The 18,593-nt window shown below is 58.1% G+C and overlaps 1 protein-coding gene across 1 annotated transcript; it reads right to left on the reverse strand.

Annotated features, from left to right (window-relative positions):
• Nucleotides 1–7,907: 7,907 nt before the first annotated feature.
• LOC129502244 (trefoil factor 3) lies at nucleotides 7,908–11,180 on the reverse strand. The gene is made up of 3 exons (XM_055313789.1): nucleotides 11,024–11,180; nucleotides 9,528–9,674; nucleotides 7,908–8,264 (listed from the first exon to the last, which is right to left on the reverse strand). Exons 1-3 carry the CDS (start codon nucleotides 11,169–11,171, stop codon nucleotides 8,251–8,253), a joined length of 309 nt encoding a protein of 102 aa, XP_055169764.1. The 5' UTR covers nucleotides 11,172–11,180; the 3' UTR covers nucleotides 7,908–8,250.
• Nucleotides 11,181–18,593: the final 7,413 nt, after the last annotated feature.

An 18,593-nucleotide genomic window follows, 5' to 3' on the forward strand; every position in this document is an offset into this window, starting at 1 on the left:
CCCTCTGATGAAGCCATGGCCGTTGTCCTCAGTTTGGCCACAGGGACGTCGAGGATCAGGGGGTGCCTGACTCTTTGCAGAGCATGACCGCACCTCTCTAACCCTGAAGCCCAGAGGTCTGAGGGGGAGAATGTCCAGCCCCCGAAGGGCCTCAGAGCAAGCACACAGTGAGGGAGAAGTTTCCGGAACGACTGCTGTGCCACGCGCCCACCCTCGAGTCCATCCCCAGAATCTGGCGGAACCAGAGGCCACACGGCTGACCGCCGACCCCAGCTCTGCCCCTCGGGGTCCAGCATGACTCCCGTGCCGGGCTGCTCTTGCCCCAGAAGGGACTGGTCTAAGGGGCTCCCGGGGCTGCCCCAGGCCTCCTCCGAGCTTGGCGCGTCCACCCCCCTCCGCTGCGCTCCAGGCGCCAGGCACCCCGCGGTCTTGACACTCCCCGCTCCCCTCATCTCTCGCCCACCCCCTCCTGGGCTTCCCCCTTGGGTCCGTTGCCAGCCGGACCCTGGGGGCTGAGCGTGAAGCAAAAACCCTCCTCTTTATGCCTTTGAAAGTTGAAGGGTTCTTCGAACAAGGGATGAATCCCCCCATTCGGGGACAACAGAGCCACGCGGTCTACGCAGGAGCCGCAGCCGGACAAGGAACGTCGGGGCCACACTTTTAATGCCCCGCCGGACTCGAGAGTGGGGGACGGGGGTGGGGAGGCACCTACACATCACAGGAAGGAATATGAGGTTTGATGGCCCCAGCGCGTGTGCGACGGGGGCGGAGAGCCCAGCATTTACCCCCCCCCCCCCCCCGGTCGCAGCAGCAGCAAATCAACGTCCTCATTCCGTGGCTTCTGGGAGGTTCTCCGTACGTGTACCCCGTGCACATCAGTGAGGAAGTTATTCGACCTCGAGATGATCCTGGGTCCCGTGGGACCCCATTCATTACGCGAATTCACTCAGGGCCACGGATGGCTGCGTAATTGAGAGGCGCTCTGACCAGCAGGTGGAAGCGGAGTGGGCGCCGTCTGGGGCCCCCCCACCCTGGGGTCAGCTGAGCGGCCAGGGTGCCCGATGGCGCCACGGGGGGCTCGTGCTGCCCGAGGCCCCACAAATGCACCCCGGCAAGGCTGTGTCCTTGGGCAAATTTCTCTCAGCTTCGTCCCTGGTAAAGGGAGAATAATATTCGATTTCTCGGTGCAGTTTGGGGAAAAGGGACAGAGAGTCTCCAGTCCACGCTGTCGCACTTCGTAGCCCCCGCCACCACCCGTTTTAAAACTGGTTAACTCTCCCTTGTGTGTTCTATGAACCTCGGCTGTCCCCAGCCAGGAACACTGTTTAAAAATCCCAAGAAAGGGCAGCCCCGGTGGCCCAGTGGTTCAGCACCGCCTGCAGCCCAGGGCTTGATCCTGGAGACCCGGGATCGAGTCCCGCGTCGGGCTCCCTGCGTAGAGCCTGCTTCTCCCTCTGCCTGTGTCTCTGCCTCTCTCTGTGCCTCTCATGAATAAATAAATAAAATCTTTGAAAAAAAATTTTTTAAATCCTAAGAAAGACTCCGCACCCCCTTGGAGACCCGCGACCCCGGTCCCGCAGACCGCAGGGGGCAGAGCTGGGCTCTGGGGGGGCTTTCGGCTTCTGGCAAGTTGAGTAATCAGAAGTAATCGCTGGAGCCGAGCTTGTCTGCATTTCAGCTCGTGCTTTTAAACCTCGCGGGTTATTCCCGGACCTTTACACAAGGTTGAGTTTGGAACACAGCAGGTGCGTGACTCCCTCCGGCGTCCGCTGCGGCCGGGAACGGGAAGCAGACGGGGTGGCCCGGCTGTGGCAGGCGCCCTAACCCAACCTCGCTCTTCCAGAAGGGTTCGGGCCCTGCACGGCCTCACGGGCCAGCCTTGCCGGCTGCAAATTCCCGACCGAGATACTACGAGATACTACGTGGCTGTTTCCTCCTCCAGAAGTGGGGGTGGTAACCAATCCCCCCCACCCCCCGATTCTGCGGGCTCCTCGAGGAGCGTTCGGAGAGTTAGCAAATGCCAGGTGCTCGGTCGGGGTCTGACACCTGCCGGGATGTCCCTGCCAGGTGCTCAGTCAGTCGTGCCTCTACCCGCCTCACTGGGCACCTGCCGCGGTGCCCCTGGCAGGCGGCACCACCATGAGAGGGTCGTACGGGGGTGGGGTGAGGGGAGCCCAACACCACACCCCTGCAGCCCAACCCACCCTGCCCTGCCCTGCCCTGCCGCAGGGAGCCCCGTCCCTCTCCAGATCCCTCCTGCTGCCCTTGGGATCTCTATTGTTGAACTTGCAGCCTCCCCCTCGCAGGCCCCTGAAGGTAAATTGGGACCAGGGTATCCAGTCCCGTGAGCTGAGGGCTTGCCAGGGTCCTGGCTTCCACCAGGGGGTGGGTCCTCTTGGCTAGCCCTGCGGGGGGGGCTTCTCAGTGGGTCCCAGATGGCAGGGGTGGGTGGTGTGGACTTCTGCAAGCCTCCTCCAAACACCTGCTCATCTTGTCCCTCTGGCTTCCCCTGGGGGCTCCCAGGACATTTGGGGTGCCCTCTAGAACCTTCTGCAGCCTGCAGGTTAGGTGGAGCTGCCTCTAGCTGTCTCTGGAGGATGCAAAGCAGCCACAGCTACTTACTGAGGGCCCTGGAGCCACCTGCCTCTTTCCCTGCTTCCCCCAGAGGCTGCCCCACCCAGGAAGGAACGTGCTCCTCTAGCCTGAGAGCTGGGGAGTGTGTGCAGACCCTGGAGCCAGACTCTGGGCTCCTGTCCCCCTCTCTGCTGTGACCTTGGGCGCTGGGCCTCCCCTTCTCACTTATGATCCATACCTCAAAGGGCTGCCTTGGGGCTCCGTGGGGTGCAACGTGTGGATCAGGGCGGCCCCACAGCACTGAGCCTTCCTTAAAGGAGCGCCAGCTGCTCTCTTATCACTTGTTGGGGGCAGGGCACCCTGTGCTCCCCAAGACCCTCCTTCCCCGCAGTCTGGTTCTTTCCCCCGGCACAGAGGACACCTCTGGGGGTTGGGACATGGAGGGCATGGGTTCGGCTCAAACACGGGAAAAGGAGAATGAGGAAGAACTTTGACATTTGGCAAACATGAAGTGTCCCCTTCAGGGACAGAGACTGGAGGTGGGTTTGTAAACGCAGCGGTGAGGGAGAGCTGCCGACACCTGCGGGGATCATGGTCCTCGGGCCGCACCTTGACACCCGGGTCAGGTCTTGGAACGAGCCCTGTGGTAGGCACAGTAGTGGTGTTAGTGGGGAGAGAAGGAGGACGGGGAGAGGGAGGGATCACAGTGCTTTAGGGCTTTCCCCCGGCTCCATCCCAGCTCTGGGGTGGGAGCCGGGGGGAGGGGGAGTGGGGGGGGTGGGGGGGGTGGAGGCACAGACCCAGCTTCAGACCCCACCTTCCCAGGCGCCTGCCTCTGGGTCCTCCAGCAGGGTGCTTGGGTGGGCTCAGGCTCGGCAGGGTGGGCCGGGGGCACATGACACCAGGGTTTTCCCCACTGGGGCTCAGCAGCTGTGGGGATACTGGGGAGAAATGGATTGTTTGGGGGAAGAGGGAACAGAGCCCCTGAACGGGAAGCACAGGTGCAGAGTGATGGGGCCGGTGCGAGCCAAGGTCATGTTATCCCGGCTTCTGTGAGCCTGGGGACCCTCCCTCCTCTGAACTGGGGAGGGGAGGAGGGGGCTTTAGGGAGGTTGTGCAAGGGGAGCCAGAGAATTTGCACGCCTTTGGGATTTTATGAGTTCAAAAACCGTGCTCCAGGTTTAAGACAGAAAGGATGGGAACAAACAGAGGCCAGAGAGGCAGGGGTCTCCTGGGGCTGCTCTGCTGGGGACTGGGCAAGAGGAGGCAAGAGGCGTCCCAGGGAGGTGAGGCTCATCCCAGCAGAGGCCACCTCTTCGTATCAAGGACTTCAAGGATCTCCTGGAGGGAGGTTATACTTCATAACTTAATACTTCGTAACATGCGTAAACACAAAGTTTTGAAAAAATAAATATGCGTCATGCCCTATAAACTAGAAGTGAAGGGAGAGTAATGATGGAGGGAGCGACCCTACGTGTTTCTGGGACGGCGCGGGAGGAGGTGCGGGGGTGGCTCGCCCCGCACAGAGCCGCCCTCGGCGGCGAGTGCTCCCCTAGGAAGGCAGGCAGCCCCCCACCCACCCCGGCGGACAACGCACAAGCCATGAGGGCCCCGTCCCTGGTGGTGACGTGTTTGAGATGATTCCTCTTGGCCAAAGTTCCAAACTCCGCGAAGCCTTCCCTCGGGTCGCATGATGCTGCATCCTGGGAGATCCTGGTATCTCCAAACTTCGCAAAACCCCAAACCACAACTTGGCGTTTGGATTGAAGCAGAAGAAGTTTCTAGGGTCAAAGTCATTGTAAATAGATCTGTGGCTGCCCTGAGTATCCAGCAGGGAGTCCATAGGTGACCCTGGCACCCTGCAGCCCCCTGCCCTGTGTGGCTCTCAGCCCACTGGATGCCAATAGTGTCCCCCTCTCATCCGATACCCGGAAACATGCCACAGATTTCCAAACATCCCCGACAGTGTGAGGGCCCCACTGAGGACCACTGGTCAAGACCATGTGTCGCTGGGCCCCCATCAGCCCACCAAGCCTTCATCCTGTGTCTTGGTGATCCCCTCCTGCCAAAGACCACAGGAACTTGGTGAGCCAAGGGACACCGTGCATCCCGGGGCATCTATGTAAGACGATGTTAGAAAGGACGAACTCTAGGACTTGGGTGTGTGTCATGTGATTCGGGAGATGCTCAAGGACACGGGTGCTGGTGGGAGGCAGAGGTAGCTGAGAGATTGAGTATCTTAATATATCTTATCTAGAAGGGGGTGGGACGAAGCCAGGCAGGAGCCAGCAGAAGGGGCTGGTGGGCCCTGGGTTCGGGTCAGGTCATCCAGGCTGGGGTAGTGACTGGGGGTGTCTCCCTCCTTCAAGACCAGTGGTCTGGCCAGGACTTGTTTGCAAGAACACCACAGCCCCCCGACCATGGGCTCCGGACAGGGCTAGGTGAGGCCTGAAATTGAAGGGGGTCCCTGAATCTCAGCAATCAGGATAAACAGTGTTTTCGTGGAGTATTTTTTTTAAGTGGCTTGCAGAGTCCCCAGATGTCCATGGTATTTATGGGGACAAGTGAGCCACAGGTTTTGCTTGCTCCTCTGGTTCTTGACACCGGCTGGAGAAGAGTCACAGTCTTTAAGTCGGGGTCAGGATCTGCCTCTTGAACTTGGAGACCCCGTCCTTCCCGACCACCCGCTTTGTGTCCATTGTGGGGTGTCTGCACTGCACAGGTGGAGGTGCCCGGCTCCTCTGCCTGGCTGGAAGGGGCCAGGGCCGGAGCCGGGACCTACCCGAGGACTGAGGTTTGCCAGGCCTCTGAGGCTTTTGGAAGCTCCCCAGATGACTGTAACATCCACGTTCATTCCTCGAGGTATTTTTGAGGCTACTAGCTTGGGGTGGGGGAGTGCAAGCATTCACGCTGCTTGGAACCCCCGGAGCATGAACTTGCAGGAGGACCCTCTGTGTTCCCTGCAGGAACCACAGAAAGAGAGGTCTGGGGAGAGAACTTTGAGTCCCAGGATGAGACAATTAAGCATCACCCCCAACCCAGATGATTCCCCTGAGCAGGGAGGTCATGGGAAGGAGGCCCCTGTGCTGGGGGGTGAAGGTTGTTTCCCCCTCCGAGTCTGGCCTGGGGTCTTCCCAAGTTGGCTGGGAAGAGCCCTCAAGACCTGAGCGCCCAACAATGGGATAGAAGACATCGCTTGGGGGTGGGGGTCGTGGGCAGGGCCGCCCCCCCCTTGGTGGTGCCTGCAGTCAGGCGGAGAAGGGTGGCTCTGATCTGGCCACCGAGTGAGGCATTGACAGCGGTGTCTGACGGGCGACGGAGGCTCGGTGGCTCTCCTGGGCGGCAGGCTGCATCCAGGAAGGGTGGGGTGCAGAGGCCTGGGGACCCTCGGGCCTCCACGGGGTCAGCGGCTGTCCCTGTCACCGGCCAGGCCTCGACACCCCCCGCCCCCCACTCAGCAGGTATGCGGCCAGGCCTGGCAGCCACAGGGCTCCGGGGGCCCTTGTGGTCACCGGGAGGTGAGCCTCTTCTGAGGGCCTGCCAGCCGCAGGGCGAGAGGACCCAGCAGCTCCTGGTCACCCAGAGTGCTCCCTGGGATGCCCGGCCTTTGGGATACTGGTTCCTCAGCTGTAGGTCATGGGCCTGGGTCATCCTCCATGAAGCCAGGACCCAGGGGTGCCCAGGGACATGGGAACACGCGCTGAGAGCCGCAAGCAGGGAGGTGGCCCTGCGGTCGTCTATGGACACCCGGAGTGGGTCCGGGGGAGCCACGGAGCACAGACACTGACTCAGGACTGTTGGAGAGGAAAGACAAGGGAGGGGACCCCTCACTGGGAGGACGTGGTATGGCCGGCGCATGGTGACCAGCAGCTGGGGGACGGTGCCAGCCAGGCCCAGGCATGAGGACTTGCCCTGGGGGAGAAAATGCTCTCCCACCGGGGCCTCAAGCGACACATCTGCCCACCCGATACTTTTCCACTGATGGTAGAAACCTGACCCAGCACACACAGGGCGGCGAGGGCCAAGGTGACCTATCTGGAACATGCAGGAAGCATTGCTGTAACTGAGGAAGGGACGGGGGAGGAAGGTGGGCTCCCTGCTGAAGATTCTGGGGGGACCCTGTCCCTCCGGTGGCCCTGCTGGGGCAGGTGGGAGGACGGTGGAAGGAGGAGTCTGGATCAGGGTAATTCTGGGAGGTACAGGGTGGGGGGGCTGTCACCGTTGCTGAGGCCGAGGTGCAGGAGGGCAACAGAGCCCCCCGCCCTGGAGGGAGGGCGCGGGGTGGGTATCAAGGGGGACGGTGACAGCACAGCACAGTCCCCTGGCCTCAGCTAAGATCGGGCCTGGCCTCAAAGGCTGGGCTTGGTCTGTGAGGAGAAGGGGACACAGAGGCAGAAAGAGGGGGGCACGTCCAGGTGAACGCTGCTCGGGGTAGCAGCATGCCCAGGGGAGGGAGGAGGCTGTGCTTTGCATGCACCAAGTGGTCTGAGATGTTTCCAGAAACGTTCACTCCCTGGGCCTGGGCATGAGAAGGAACACACAGGGCTTTGGATTCAGAGGCCAGGGCGTCCTGCCGTGGCCCCCGCACCGCAGACCCCATTGCACGGGCCTTTTCGAGTCTTTCTCCTTATGGTTCCTCATCCGTGAGGCCGGGGTCATAATATCTCACTTCCAGGGACATGCTCAGCTCCGGGAACCCGGCCCCAGGGGCTCCAGAAACGCAGCCTGTGGTTCTGATGGGAGCTGGTGCCTGTTTTTCGGTAGGAGGAGGCCTCCGACCAAGAAGCCCCGCTTCCGTCGGGCTCGGAGGAGCACGCGGGGAATCTCCGGCCGCGAGAGGCCGGCAGCACAGGCAGCTCTCGGGACTCCCCGCAGGCCGGTGCGTGGGGAGCTACGCGGCCCAGAAAGTCAGCGACGGGCGCAGCAGCCTGCATCTAGGGGGTCGTGAGGCCTCCGCGAGAACCCGAGACAGAATCCTCGCGGTGAGACTAGCTCATTTCTTCACAAAGCCACATCCGTTTTCAGAGGAAAAAAAGTAAAAGGAGGCCACCAAGGGGTCACCGGTGCTAGACTTGATTTGCAAATAAATCCGGAAAAAGTGCCAGTTGGAAACATGGCTTTATTGGTTTGCTCTCTCCGCGAAGGAAGACATGAATCCTCTTTTTTTTTTTTTTTTTTTTTGGAAACTTACATTTGAAATGCCTTTTCGGAATTCGCAGGGGGCGGTTGGCCTACTGAAGAGGCTGCTCGGCCTCCCTGCCTCCCTCCGCAGGGCTTGGTCTGAGGCCTCTGACAGCCTCACGCAAACGATGCAGCTATTTAGGGATCACCTCGCAGTTCCGAGGCCCCCCCAGGAGGGAGGCCCTGGGCTGGAGGTGGAGGTGTTCCTACCCCCTCCAGCCACCCCCAGGTGGCAGAGGCTGAGAAAGGAGGTGAGGCTGAGAAAGGAGAGCCGCTTGGGAGAAATAAAACACAAGAGCATCGAGTCTCAGGAAGGAGGAACTGCCCTCGTGCTGAGTACGGGGATCTTTATTCATTCAGACATCAGGCCCCAGGAGCTAGCTTTGGCCAGGAGCAGGGTGAGAGAGAAGCAGGGATGAGCCAGGGGACAAGGTGGGGCATCCCGGAGAGGGGGAGGTCGCTTCCCAGGGTGTCCAGGGCCGAGGGCGCGTTGCTTCAAAATCTGCATTCTGGAAACAAAGCACAGGCTTGCATCCCCACGACCTGCCTCGGCTCCACCCACCGGGTGCCTGGCTTCTCAAGGTCAAGACAGGCTCCAAGGTCAGGGCCTGGGGCTGCATTCACCCAGAGTCCAACCTTGTCCGGGAAAAGTGTTTGAGTGTCCAACCTTCCGAAGAAGAGCCCACCGGAACCTAGGGGCTCGGGCAGGTGATAGGAGAGATGGGCCTCAGCAGGGCGGCTGCCAGCCCCCGAAGGAGAAGGGGTAGGACCCTCAGCCCCCACCCCACACGGAGGGGCCCCAAGGAATGAGGAGAGCCAGCAAAGAGGCAATGGACAACCCCTTCCTGGTCCCAAAACCTTATCTGGGCCTCTGCCTGGATTTGCCAGGAAGGGGTAGGAGGCCCGGGGCACTGGGCCAGGGGGCGGGCATCATCGATGGAGATTCGGGGGGTGGCTCGCATTGGCTGCAAGGCGGCCCCATTCCCTTATCACCCTGGGACAAAGGGCGGGTACTGACTCCAGGAAGGGACCTACTTCCAAGTAGGGGCCTGTGTCCTTAGAAGGCATTTGGACTGCCAGGTGGCTTATAGCAGGCCTCACCCCCGAGATGTTGGGGCGGGGGGTGCTGACGGAGCCAGGGTGGCACCCACCCGCATGCGCCGACACCTGCTCACGGCGGACAGGGGGTGTCCTGCCCCCGCTGCACCACTGAGGCACTGGGGTCTGGGATCAAGTCCCGCATCAGGCTCCTTACGGAAGCCTGAATGTCTCTGCCTCTCTCTCGCTGTCTCTCTCATGAATAAATTAAATCTTTAAAAAAAAAAGAACAGGGCGCCTGTGCCACTCGGTGGAGGCGGGGCGGGGGGAGACGGTGGGGTGTGGACGGGCACCCGGCTCCGTGCCCGCTGCTGCACCGTCGGCCCTGCCAGGACCACGTCACAAGGGCAGGGGTGTGTTTGCTGAATGCGGCTGCAGGCATTGGCCCGGCCTCCCAGGCCTGGGCATTTTCCATTTCCCTCCAGGACAGTCTTTTAACTAGTTCCCTCGACGTTGTGCCTTGACTTTGAACATCTTTTTGGAACAGCTGCTATTAGATTGGGCACAAACCTCTCCGCAGAGGGACAGCTGGGACCGCCACGGGCCGCCGACTGCCCTGGGCACGACTCCTCTGACCGAGGCCTCCACCGCCGGACAAGCCGCGGCGCTGGGTGTCCCACCCGGGCGTGCGTGGCTTCCTGGGGACCTGGGGGCTCCCCCCTGGGGCCGCTTACCTGTGTCCTGCAACGGCTTGAAGCACCAGGGCACCCCATGGATGCTGGAGTCGAAGCAGCAGCCCCGATTGACGCACTGCTCGGAGGTGATCTCGGGGTAGCCGCAGTCCACCCTGTCCTTGGGCGGCACCTCGCACAGGTTCGTCGCTGTCCCAAACGACACCCGGTCAGCACCCGCAGCCCTTGCCGGCCTGGGTCGGTCTGCTGACTTCATCTTGTGAGCACGCAGCCTCCCCCAGCATCTGGGGTGGAGGCACAGGACCCCGGTCCCACCCCGGCATCTGCTTGAGGACGACCCTCGCCCATGGACGGTTTCACATGCTCGGGGGGAGCTCTGGCCTCTGCCAGGGCGCCCCTCGCACTCGTGTGCCCCCAGGGCCCCGTCGGGGAGCCCACGGGGCTGCGGTTCCCTCCAGCTGGCAGGAACCCCTGGAAATCTGGGGGCCCCTGAACCCAGAAACAGAGTTCCCCTTCACTGATCAATAAAAAACTGTCCCCTTAAAAAAATGAATAGTATAATAGGCGACACCCTCAAAACAGAAGACCACAATGCGAGCTATTTTTTGCCTCTTTTCTGTGTCCCCCTGTCCCCCATTTACTCGGTTTGTCACACCTTCCCAGCACATCCTTCCATCCTCAACTCTTGTGTCTCAAGCAAGCCTATGTTGGCTCCAGTTCTGCAACGTCTGCCTCGTTGCCTGACGGGATTTTTCTTAGGAAAACAGAAACCGCAGGAGATCCCCGAAATCCTCTCCTATCTCTGCTACCCGGAAAATTCTCGTTCCAGCGGCTCCGAACGTCGCTCCCACTGGGACCCCCGAGACGGTGTGGCGTGGTGGGGGCATCCCGGGCTACAGCAGGTGCACGGCTCCCCAGGTGACCCGGGGGGCACCCTGGCTGGGAACCACTGCCTCTGGCACCTGATAAGAGCCGCACCCTAATTTCTTCAAACTTGGGTCGATGGGATAGTCACGCCCCCACCCCCACCTGCAGGCACAGTGCCCGCGCTGAGTGAAAACTGCCTGCGTGTACCGAAAATGTTCTGGAAGAAACTGCTTCCACCGGTCTTTCTGTTCCATAAACGTGCCAGCACAGCGCACAAAGACCTCTATGGTAATTCAGAAATCTGAGGCCGAGGGCGATGGGGCAATAGGGTCGGCAGCGGCTGCCAACAGGCCGGTCAGACCTGGGTTCTAACCCGGTTCCAGCCCTGCCCGGGAGGGCTGCCCACAACCAGTCACTCGCTTTCTGAGCCTCAGTTTGCTTGTCTGTAAAATGGAAACAGCAAGATCCAGTTTGTGGTGCTATTGAGAGGGACCGTGTGCATCCAGTGAATGGCAGTTACTAACGGACGAGGGGGCTTGGTCACCTTGCCCCGAGCCCCCACGAGGCCCCCCGAGCCTGGGCCCTGTGCCCCTGCCCTGCTCCTCTGTCCCCACTCTGCCACCAGCCCCCTCCTTCCCACGGAGTGGAGAGGAAGTCCGAGCAGTACTCACCCAGGCCCTGGTAAGCCACTGCCAATCTGGAGGACCCCAAGACCAGGACCACCACCAGCAGCCAGAGCACTCTGGCCTCCATGGTCACGGGTGGGCTCTGGGGACCCGACCGCTCAGAGATCGTGCCGCGTCGGCCCAGAAGACGCATTTATACCCTTGTGTTTGCCCAGGTCCTCTGGCTTCTGTTTGTCTGGGGACGGCCCTTCCCTCTGGCTCTGGCCGCACCTACTTCTCCCGGCGCAGGGCCCTACAGCCCCCAGCGGCTCGTCTTCCTGAAGGCAAGAGGCAGTCCGACCCCACGGCGGTAGCAAGCAGCGGTGGGGCCAGACTCCAGTCTCTGGGTTCACTCCTCTCCGGGGAGCAGGGCTGTGGGTCCAGGCTCGGCCAGCCTCGGGGAGAGGATGAAGTCTCAGTTCAGGGCCGGACAGTGGCCAGCAGCCCAGGCAGGAGCAGTCCAGGAGGCTCCCTCCTCACTGAGCACAGCGCCCGGAGTCCCAGACCGGCCTTGGGGACTTGAAAAGTCGGGTCCCGCCGGCGAGTCAGGCACACCGCACACCCGGAACTCGTTTCCTCCTCGAAATTCTTAAAAATCCCGTCCTTTCTGTTTTTATTGTTGACAGCAAGATTTATTTTTAGCATTAAGTACACTTTCATAAACGTCTTCAGTAAACTTACTCAATATTTTAATGAAATTCAATTTAATAAATTGTAATATTTTGATAACAAGAGGATGAAGGCAGTGGGTTTTGAAAAAATCAGACAATACCAAATAAAGCCCTCCCCTGTCTAGAGATACCTGTGTTTAACACTTCTTTCTTTCTTTCTTTTTTAAGATTTTATTTATTTATTCATCAGAGACACACACAGAGAGGCAGAGACACAGGCAGAGGGAGCAGCAGGCTCCCTGCGGGGAGCCCGATGCAGGACTCGATCCCAGGACCCCAGGATCACAACTTGAGCCGAAGGCAGATGCTCAACCACTGGGCTACCCAGGCAGCCCTGTGTAACACTTTCTTAGGTGTTTTTCCAGAAAAGTTTTCTCCAGATCCAAGCACGTTTTCTTTTTCTCTTTTTCTTTATCTTTTCCAAGCACATTTTTAACCCGAATGAGAACTTACGAGACACATTTGCTCATCCGCCTTTTTTTTTTAAATGAAGGGCATATCCTGGAAATTATTTTATCACAACCTATCAAAACGAGATGGGAATAATTATGCTCATGGTCCAGAGAAATGAACTGAGGCTCACAATCTAAGGTGCCGTTGGGGCTTCCTCTCATGGACCAGGCGGAGCTAGGATCTGGAAGCAGGTGCACCTGGCTGGTCACCTCAGCACCCAGGTAGGGGGTGCGGGGTTGGGGGGGACCTGAAGCACCCCAGAGTTTGTCCACAGAGCTGTCCTCCACGCGGTGACTGAGGGGCCTGGCTGTGCTCGCGTTGGCAACGGGGGTTGGGTCCCACCTTGTGACAGCCCAGGCCTAGCCCGTGAGGACCCAACCCTCTCCACCTGGTTTGCACCCCTCTTGCAAGACAAGTGCAGGCTGACGGCAGAGCTCTGTCTGTGTTGTCTTAAGGCCTGGCTTTGCGCCCCGCAGGAGAGCGTGCACTGACCTCACAGATGACAGGAGCTGCGTTATTAAAAGATCATTGTAGAGAAAATCCCCGGGAGCCTCTTCTGGATGGACCTCTGCCTTCCCACTCCCCACAACATCCTCGGGCCCGGCAGGGTCATGGAGCTGAGTCAGGTCCCAGGAAAGTGGAAACACCCCAGAATTGGGCTCAGAAGGGACAGCTGTTTGAAGCTGCTGGAGTGCCCCAGTCTCCACCCAACCGCACTTGGGATCCTCTGGGGAGAAGGAACCGTATGGGCGCTGTCCCTCCCGGAATCTTCCCTGAATCCTCCCGGAGTCTTCCTTGAATCCTCCCCGAATCTTCCCCGAATTCTCCCCGAATCCTCCCCGGCAGCCAGCGCCCAGCCACCACCGCAGAGAAAAACCACCCGGCCTTTCGCTTCCGTGAACTCAGTTGATGTCAACTGAGCCTGGGGCTTGGAGGGCTGAGGTGATAAACCCCTGCCCTTGGAGAGCCCCCCGTGGGGAGACAGGGTCGTGTGGGACTTCCGATGGGAAGCTGACAGGTTTGGTCCCAAGTCACTTTACCGCCTGGGCCCCAGTCTGCTGTCCTGTCACACACACCCCGCTCCCAGGGCTGCATGAGGGGGACACGCAGAGTGAGTCGGGCACCTGGGGACATCCGTCCGTCCATCACCTGCCGGGTGACCTGGACCCTCGGGTTTGATGGATGGGCAGCCGAGGCACCGGGGGCAGCAGGGCTTGAGCTGGGCTGCCAGCCGGGGACAGCACAGACCTCTCGGCGGCCAGCGGGCCCGAGCTGGCCCGTGGGGACTAGAGCGTTGGGGAAGTGTTTGTGGGGGGAAGGTCCTGTGTGTTTGTCTCCTCTGTTCCAGCAAACTCTCCAGCCAGGGGCAGAGGATGGGGTCTCAAGGCCCCACTGTGCCTTCCAGAGCTCACAGGTCTGTAGCCTTCTCCAGCCTCCCTGCTGACCCTGGGGGGTTGGGGAGCTCATCTTCCAGGAATGAATGAAAACCAGGGCCAGAGCTGCAAGCCCAAGGACTGTCACCAGCCCCACCCTGACTAGTGGGTGCCTGTGCGCCCCTAACTCCTCCTCTCAAGCCTTCCCTCTGCCACAGTCTCTCTGGCCATGTGTCTGGACTGTCCTGGGACCTGCCCCTCCGAATCCCTCCCACCCTGAGCTTTGTGTGCTGGTGTCCCAGGGAAGGTGTGGTTCTCCCGGAAGCTCCGAGCAGCGGGTGGTCTGGCCCTAAGCACTGGGGCTGCACAACCTCCCACCCGCAGAGTGCATGGCCGATGGCATGTCTGTGTCACAAGGAGGGACTGAGCGTGGATGCAGGGCAAGTGCTCAGTCTTCTAATGTTGGACCCTAAGGACCAAGCAGAGCCCCCCGACCCCAGAGCCCACAGGCCAGTGAGGCAGAGTAAGGCTTGACATGGGGATCGCGAGGCAGCGTAGTAAGGCTTCTCTTTGCGAGTGCAGTCTGAACTGGGTCTTGAGGGGTGAAGAGGAGTTCCCAGGTGGGTGAGGGTCAGAGGGTGTTCTGGGCAGGAACAGCTAACACTCAAACACAAGAGTCGGCGTGACCTACACAGGCTTACATATTCTGTGCTGCCTCTCGGCTCCCTGAGACTGTCACTTTTGGTGATTCAAGGCAGCAAAGAGCCAGATGGAGGGAAAAGATACACAGCCCGGTTAATCGGCACACCTAGGTTAGCCCTGGGATCACACACCTCCCTGGGGAACCTCCTATTGACCTGCTGTCACGCCGTTCTGCAGCTGCCCTGGGTGTGGGCACCTCCCTCTGTGCTCTTGCACAGAACTTCCTCCTGCTTTCTGGAGAGGGGCTTTCAGACACTTCCTGGAGGCTCCTGTCTTTGGTGTGGATAAATGGAGGGGTAGCTGGGGGGCACTGTGCAGTTGGCTCCCCCACCAACCCTGGAAGAGGGGACGGTAGAGGACAGAGGGCCCTGGTGAGTCAGAACACAGGCCCTGAGCCCCAGGACCCCCCTCACGGGCCTTGTGCCTCCCGCCCCCAGCACTGGGCCAGTGGCTGTCCTACTATATACGGGCGCATGTGACAGCCCCTGGGTTTCAGAGGAGCCAATGTTTAGACCAAAGCCTACTGCTGGTGGTTTCTTTTCTTTTCTTTTTTTTTTTTTTTTTAAGATTTTTATTTATTTATTCATGAGAAACACACAGAGGGAGAGAGGAACAGACAGAGGTACAGGGAGAGGGAGAAGCAGGCTCCATGCAGGGAGCCTGACGTGGGACTTGATCCCAGGTCCCCAGGATCACACCCTGGGCCGAAGGGAGTGCTAAACCCCTGAGCCACCCGGGCTGCCCCTGCTGGTGGTTTCACCATAGTTGGCCCGACTCCAGAGCTCCTTTGGGTTTGGGGGCTGTTGCATCAGCCCCAGCTGCTGTGACAACCAGGAAAGTTTCCCAGGAATGAGTGAGCTGGTGACCAGGACACCAAAGGAAGAGCGATAAGTTAGAAATAAACAGAGCTAATAGCCAGGGAGCAGATGTGCCTGGGGGCGCCAGGCCCCTCATTGACAGCCCCGCCTTGCAGACCCGGATGGGCCTTTCTTGAGCAGCTGGACCAGCTCCAACAGGAAGCCCGGGCTCTGGCAGTGCATTGACACGGGGCATGGGACATGGAGATGCCCCCGACCTGCACCTGTTGCATGCCGGCCCTTGGCACTGCGCTGAGCCGTGTCCCAGGAGGACAGCCAGGGAAGGCGGAAGATGGTCCTCTGCCAGCTGCGCTGGGCAGCCCCTGTGCTCTCGGGTTTCAGATTTCTTCCCTGTGAATCAAGCCATTGTCACCAAGTGACTTCCCAGTGTGCTGGAGTGGAGACTGTCCTCCCAAAATCCATATCCTCCCTGGAACCGCCGGGCATGGCCTATTTGAAACTGGGTTGTTGCAAGTGTAAGTACTTAAATTAAAATGAGGTCAGACAGGAGTGTGGTGGCCCTTAGTCCAATATGGTTGGTGTCCCCAGAAGGACAGAAACACAGACATGCAGGGGGACAGCATGTGATGATGGAGGGCCCGGTGGGCGAGATGCAGCGAAGAGCTGAGGAGCCCCCCAGGACTGCCTGCAGCTGTGGGAGGTGGAAGAGGCAGGAAGGACCTTCCTCCAGCGCCCTGGCGGGAGCACAGCTTGTACCTTCATTTCAGACTTTGTGGCCCCCGCACTGTGAGGGAGGGGCTCTCTCTGCGGGAACCACTAGTCCGATGACCTTTGCTATGGCAGCCCCAGTGCACACGAGGCGCATTTAGCCCAAGAGCTACCTTCACTTGGGTTTTCTCGCAAAGGTGGCGGTGGGGGAAGCACCCAGGGAGAGACCCGGAGAGCTGGGGCCCCGGGGACCTTCCCCTTTCCCACCCTGACCGAGCTTCCCATGGCCTCTTCCTGGTGCTCAGGGCCCTGCCCCCCCAGCCCCGTCCGCTGTGCCAACCACACGCCCACGCTTCCATCCCCACCCTAGGCCTACACTTGCCCTCCCTGTGCGCCTTCAATCGCTGGTCTCTACAAATCGCTGGTCATGTGAAATCAATCCCCAGTGTTTGTAGAACCCTTCCCTGCACTCCCATAGGTCACCCAAATCATCCCCAGGGAGTCTTTTGTTCCAATTTCCTTGTCTCAGGGGAGGCTGAGACAACATAGGCTTCTGGGGAATGGTGAGACTCTGGTATCCTGGTCAAATCTGGGCCAGGCTCCACCCCCCAGGCCAGGGGAGGCCCATTAGGGAGGTGACCGTGTCCTGAGTTGTCCAAACTGGAACACTTCTCAGAGCATACAGGGCACTAGTAATGATTACACCAGGAGCAGAAGTGTGAACGGGGATCATCCTAAGCCAACGGGCCTCCCTCCAGGCCCCCAGTCTGTGTGTGACTCCGATGAAACACAGGCACAGATAGTGTTCAAAGCTCTGGAAACACAAGCCATGTAATCACACATGAGTGTGTCATGCTCCGTCATGTTCTGACATACGTGTTGTGTAGTGATGGAAAACCTGCAAGTGGATATGAGCGTGTGTGTCTGGCCCCTACTGTGCTCAGGCTGCTGTCACAGCAGACCATGGACGGGGTGGCTCATCTGCAGCAGTTATTTCTCAGAGCTCTGGAGGCTCGAAGGCCGGGATCACGATGCCAGCACGGTCGCCTTCTGGGGAGAGCTCTCTTCTTGCTCACAGGCGGAAGAGCTCTCTTCCAAAAGAGAAGAAGAGCTCCACCAAAGAGCTCTCTTCTTTGCCTCACATGGTGGAAGCACAGAAATGGTGAAAATGGTGAAAAACAAAGTTTCTAGGACCTGTGAGACAGTATCACAAGGACTAACAGAAGTGGGGGGGGGGGAGGAAAAGATTGTCAATACTGGATCTTTGAAAAGAGAAAAAAAAGAAACAATCGATATGTTTCTAACTAGACCCATCAAGAAAACAATGAAAGAACACACATATTACCAATATCAGAAATGAAAGATGGGCTACCGTTGTAGCCCTACGGACATTCGAAAGGAAAATCGGGTGATAGGCAGAATAATACCAATATTTATACCCACAAATCTGATGACTCAGATGAAATGGAGAAATCCCTTGAAAAATACAATTTACCAGATGGACAGAAGAAGAAATAGAAAATCTAGATATCCCTATTTCTATGGAAAATTTTGTAGTTACTAGCAAAAGTCTTCCTGCAGAGTAAATTTCACATTCAGGTGGTTTCTGAAATTCTGTCAAAGAGCTCCCCTCTCACACCAACTACTATAAGGAAAAAAAAGGTGGGGGGGGGCGGGAAACAATGAAGAAGGATTGCTCCCCAGCTCATTTTATGGGGCCAGCATAAATCTAATACCAAAACCTGGCAAATACATTATGAATTACGAAACACCACCACGAATGTAGATTCAGAAATACTTAAAATACTGGCAAGCTGAATCCAAGAACATACAAAACCAGTAACACATCATGGATGAGAAGGGTTTGTCTAATGAAAAAAAGGTAGGTTTGGGACACCTGGGTGGCTCAGTCGGTGAAGCATCTGCCTTCGGCTCAGGTCATGATCTCAGGGTCCTGGGAGTGAGTCCTGCATCAGGCTCCCTGCTCAGCAAGGAGCCTGCTTCTCCCTCTCCCTCTGCCTCCTGCTCACTCTGCTTGTCCTCTCTGTGTGCCAAATAAATAAATAAAATAAAATAAAATAAAATAAAATAAAAACAAGGAAGGTTTAACATCAGATAATCAATCAATGCAATTCACCACATTAACAGAAAAAGTGAAAAAAAAAAAAAAACACGGTCATTTCAACAAATGCATTGAAAGCATTAAACCAAGTTCATACTCACACATGGTGAAGACTCTCAAACAATTAGGAATAGAGAGGAACTTTCAGCAGCTGATAAAGAGTATCTACCAAAAAAAACACCACAGCACCATTCTTTGTGGTAAAACGTGAGCATTCTTCCCTTAAGACTGGTAACAAGGCAAGGATGCTTGCCCTCATTTCTATTTAACATTGTCAGGGTGGTTCTAATAGGTGTAGTAAGGCAAGAGGGGAAAAGGGCATAAAGATCACAGAGGAGGAAGTAAAATTTCCCTTATTCACAGATGATAATTTTACTTCCAATGGTTTGCTGTGAATACGTAAAAACGCAATTCATTTTTATATGACTTTGTATCCTATACTTTTGTGGTTTGAAAGATTTCTTTGGATTTTATAAAATTGCACACATTGTGAAGGTACAGTCGATAGGTCTGACTCAATTAAAATCCAAGGGATCTCTTCAGCCAGACATGACAGATGCATAAAAAGCCAAGCCAGGGGATCCCTGGGGGGCTCAGCTGTTTGGCATCTGCCTTTGGCCCAGGGCGCAATCCTGGAGACCCGGGATCGAGTCCCACATCAGGCTTCTTGCATGGAGCCTGCTTCTCCCTCTGCCTGTGTCCCTGCCTCTCTCTCTCTCTCTCTCTCTC

Source organism: Nyctereutes procyonoides, unplaced genomic scaffold (genome assembly GCF_905146905.1).
Source record: "Nyctereutes procyonoides isolate TBG_1078 unplaced genomic scaffold, NYPRO_anot_genome, whole genome shotgun sequence".
Classification (NCBI taxonomy): domain Eukaryota; kingdom Metazoa; phylum Chordata; class Mammalia; order Carnivora; family Canidae; genus Nyctereutes; species Nyctereutes procyonoides.